This window comes from Arabidopsis lyrata, assembly GCF_000004255.2.
Source record: "Arabidopsis lyrata subsp. lyrata unplaced genomic scaffold ARALYscaffold_6, whole genome shotgun sequence".
Taxonomy (NCBI): domain Eukaryota; kingdom Viridiplantae; phylum Streptophyta; class Magnoliopsida; order Brassicales; family Brassicaceae; genus Arabidopsis; species Arabidopsis lyrata.
In genome coordinates, this window is record NW_003302550.1 from 18,512,192 (window position 1) to 18,516,859 (window position 4,668).

At 45.8% G+C, this 4,668-nt stretch overlaps 1 protein-coding gene across 1 annotated transcript; it reads left to right on the plus strand.

Moving 5' to 3' along the window:
- Positions 1–611: 611 nt before the first annotated feature.
- Positions 612–3,266, plus strand: LOC110227400 (meiosis-specific protein ASY2-like). The gene is made up of 6 exons (XM_021021492.1): positions 612–1,224; positions 1,299–1,919; positions 1,980–2,033; positions 2,117–2,199; positions 2,324–3,002; positions 3,088–3,266. The coding sequence occupies exons 1-6, from the start codon at positions 612–614 to the stop codon at positions 3,264–3,266; spliced, it is 2,229 nt and encodes a 742-aa protein (XP_020877151.1).
- The last annotated feature ends 1,402 nt before the right edge of the window (positions 3,267–4,668 follow it).

Here is a 4,668-nt window from a genome sequence, read left to right on the forward strand (position 1 = left end):
GGGCCTCGCTTTTTGGCCCAAACGTCCTTGGACCGACTTAACCATGACTTCGTCTCCGGACTCGTGTCGAGGTGCAGTCACTTCGGATTCTCCTTATGGTGATAACCACTTCGGTTGTTCTTTTGACTTGTGGGTTTAATGGGTTTTAACCTTTATGGGCCGTTACCCTGACTACGTGGCAATCTTTGGTTGGTCCTGGACCTCTGGTGCGGGATCCGACACCAACAATTAGCCCCCCAAGTTCTTCGAAGTGCCATTCCAATTCGGAGGACTTTAAATGCTTAAATGACCAAAGATCGCGCTCGAGAATCTTTCTGATTTCCCGCCAAAAATCTCATCATTCCTTTAATTTTGGCACTAGCCATTTTTACCCGAGTGACATCTGTCATCATTATGACCGTATATTAATTAATTACTATTAAAACGGGAAAAACCTCCCCACTTCCCACACAACTTCCGAGGTGGTTCCATCATTTAGCTTGTGTAAGGTAACTTCTTTTCATCATCATTTTCTACTTTTACTTTTTCATTTGCACTTTATTCGAAACTTCTCTCTTCTTTTCCTTCGCTAAATTTCTCTTCGTCGGATCTCGAACCTTTTATTTTCCCCAATGACTTCTGATTCTGAAAGACCCGAATCTCCGTCATTCGACGATAGGCGCTCTAGTAATGACGAGTGCACTCGCCCTAATGATATTGCCGGTCCGCACTATAGATCCACTTGTACTCTTCAATCCCTCGAACGGTTGAGAGAGCTTTGCCGGATTCCGCCGAAAATTATGGTGGAAGCACAAATAGCGGACCCCACAGAATCCCCGGAGAACCATCGCGATGGTTACTTCTGTGTGTACGAGATTTATTTCAAGGGTTGCGGATTAACCTTCCCACTTCCCGAAGCCCTGGTTCGGTACTTGGCGGTTCTCGAGATCGCTCTTCCTCAATTAACCCCCAATCTTCTCCGAACCATACTCGGAATTATAACAGTAGCGGCGGAAGCCAGATACATTATAGGGGTCCCCGAACTGAATGAGCTTCTAAGCGTGAGAAGTTCATCGAAGAAGACAGGGTATTTCTCGGCATACCCTAACACTAACAGGAACGTCATTTCAAATCTTCCAAACAAGGATGAAAATTGGCATCACCCTTGGTTCCTGATTAATAAAACCCCTGCTTCGATTGGAAATCTATCAGATTTACTCCCATCGAAGTGGTCCGCGAAACCTGGTAGAAATTAGGTCGCACACATTCCTCCAATTTTATTATTCCTATTGATTAAACTTGTTATTTTCACTTCGCAGCCTTCGTCGCTCTGACTTTACCAACTGACGAATTCATTGGCTTCTTCAAAATAATCCTCGAAGGGGAAACCCTTTGGAATTCTTTCACTCTCGAACGGTTCATAGAAGCCAATCGAAAACTCAGGATGAGCCCTCCCAATCAACTTCATCGTCTTCCGCCTCCTCCCTCAACCCAGGGAATGTCAGCTCGGGCTCTCACTGCCCAGCGAAAAATGATTTCCAAGCCGATGGCTGAGGTTTGTGATGAGAACAAGGCGTTCCTTGCGACCGCTATTGACAAAAAAGATTATAGCAAAACTTTATTGGTTGACGACGGTAGCACTGAAGGAGCCAGATCCGTCGCCGTTTTCAGATTGACACCTCGACGTGAACGTCATGATGATCGTCCTTCCCGGAGGCTCCAATCTCCTAACCGTGACTCTCCTCGTTCTTCCCGAGATGACTTTAGCAACGAACCGCTTAAGGATTTAATTCGCAAAAAGAGGGATAGGTCATCCCGTAGTGGTTCTTCTCCACGAAGAAAGAAGTCAAGGGCTCGGACTGACCGTTCTCCTCGATCGTCCCCTCCTACTGAACCAATGGGTCCTCCTCGTCCTGTCGATATGTCCTCTTCTTCTCAACGTAGTGGCGAGAAGACGAACCTGGGTGTAGCTTCTCAGAAGGAAAGTTCTGAGTCTCGAGATGACTCTCCGAAGTCAAAGCCTGCTCTTGTTCCTCAGATCAAATCGCTCTCAGGTATGACGATATACATGCATTCTTTTCTTTTCTTCTTGTACTTATTTTGAATTTCTAAGACCTTTCCTCTTTTGCTTTCGTAGCCATGGAGAAAGAGGGTAACGTTTTTCGGTGCTTCAAAACCCGATCAGGTGCGATCCTGCCGGAGTTCAACAAGTGGCGCTCTGCAATTCGTGAACGATACCTACTCCATGCTCACCATTCATCTCGGGTTAGTTCCGCTTCATTTTTCTGACTTCACTGTCATTCTTTGAACTGATCCGTCATTCCGGTTTTATGTGTAATATCAGGCTAACAGCGAGCTCAATGACATAATTGAACATTACGAAGGGTTGGTCATTGGTCGGGAGAAGGAGATTGACACGTGGAAGAGCAAGTTTTCTAATCTCGAGGCTGACCTCCGTTCTTCTACCGACTCCAAGCATGATCTGGAGGACAAGGTTGATGGTCTATCATCCGAGCTTGCGAAGATAAAGGGGGAGCTGCAGGACCAGTACGACCGGAATTACAAGCTCCAGGATGAACTTTCTGGTGTTCAGGGTAGACTTCATGTGTCTGAATCATCCGCCGATACCCTGAACAACCAACTTACCGAGCTTCACCCGAAGTACCAGGCGATCGCCAAGTTGCGTGATTCCGAGTTAGCAAGGTTAGCATCGACGGCCAGAAAAGAGGTCAAGGGACGCGGGATAGAATTGATCCAAGGGGCTATCCGCTTCATCCACACTAAGAAATCTATGTCAGATCTAGAATCTGACATCAAAGAGCACGAGAGCAACCTGATCTTGTTGGATCAGATCCATGACAAAGATTTCTCCGAAGCGCAAGAAAGATCAGAATTGACCGCTAATTTAACTGAAAAACGGAGTCGCTTGGCAGCTCTTCCCGCTTTAACCTTCAACCCACAGCACTTCGAGGAATTTTTTACTGAATCACCTCCCCCAAGTGAATCGGGTCTAGAATGGGCAGGTAATCTCCAGCTCTTGATACTTACTATTTCTTTCTTGCCCTATCATATATATATTTCTTTGTTGACTGGAACTATCCTTCCTAGGCTCAAGTGAGGGGGAAGATGCCGCCCCTCCCGAAGTTCTAGCCACACCGGAGGTCACCCCGACGGATGGTTGTACCGTGGAAAGCAGACCAGGAGCTTCGCCTGACCAGGCACCAGCCAAGGAGGTGGATGAAACTTTGATAGTTGAGACGGATTCCGAGGTGGACGTTAACCCGTAGTGGCTGTGTCCACTTTAAATTGGGGATTGTCCCTTTTATTTCAAAACTTAATTTCGAACTTGTTTTTGCCTAAGGAGGCTTTATCATTTCTTTTGAACAAGATATTTGCCTGAGGAGGCTTTTAAACCTTTCTAGATTATGACCCCAAGGGGGTTTGGTTAAAATTATGTGCGGGTTTGCAAAGTCCGCTTTTAACCTTTTGTGGCCTTGTGGTTATGCTTTCGAGATTTTTAGACTGATCAAACCTTTCTCTTTAGAATGCGAGAACTGAGCTCGGCTTAACGCGAGTTCCCCACTTCGGGTTTAGTCAACTCGGCAAATTTATTGGGCTTGGGCCTTAGAAACTTTCGTAGTTAATACGACGGTTGCTCTTTCCCTTCTTATTTCTTGAAAGTAGGAAAAGCGGCTCGTCTTTAATGCAATAACTGCCTTTTCTCGATTTTCCAAAAATGGTTTAAGTTACTTGGGCACGCCATTATTAATGATTTTTCGATTCCAAGACAAACCCTATTCCTATTATAAATAGGAGATTGTTTGCCTTTAATCTTTTCTCAAGAAACTTCATAATTCATTCAACAAGCACCACATCAATGGAGAACGAAAACGTAGTCCCCGTTGATCCCGGCAGCCCGCTTTTTCTGTCCGGCGATGGCTTTGAACTAGCCGGCGTTCTTTTCCCTCACGCCGTCTTTCACTTTCCTTCGAAGGAGAAGAAAGAGGCTTGCGACTTTATCGACAAGGTTAATATCCGTCGTCCTTGATTAGAAACTTTCTCTTTCATTTTATTTACTCAACTTTATGCTAGGTCACCGACAAACACCGTCGCTTGTGTGAGGAGAGGCAGCGGCTAGGTCTCAAAAGGCAGACACTCGAGGCTCGTATCACTCGGGTGGAGAGGAAGATAAGGGCTCTGGAAAGTGATCCCTTTCAATGGGAATGGCGGAACTTCGATTCTGTTGCTGAGATTCCGAAAATTCTTCGGATGTATCTCCGTGCTAAAGGAGTTCCGGGTCCCGTGAATGCCCCGGTCTTTGCCGTTCCATCTGATAGCGAGGAAGAAGACGAGGAGGAGGCCAGTACCAGTCGGAAACGCGTTCGGGATCGTCCCGAAGTAGATGCCAAGAACAAGGCGTCCACTTCGAAAACTAAACCGGCGATGAAGGAGCCTGTTCCTGAGCCTCTTCCATAAATGTTCTCTAACTTCTTTACTTATTTTGAACTCGTAATGGGCTTCGGCCCCCTTTTTTATTTATGGAAACATTTGCAATTTTCCTTATTCTTCAAATATTCTCGGAGATGCGTCTTTCAACGCAGGATCGGTTTAAGGGCATAAATCTCTTCGCGAATCATTCCATTACTAGGATAGAATCCGCAGCTTACTAGGAATATGATATTCCTATAA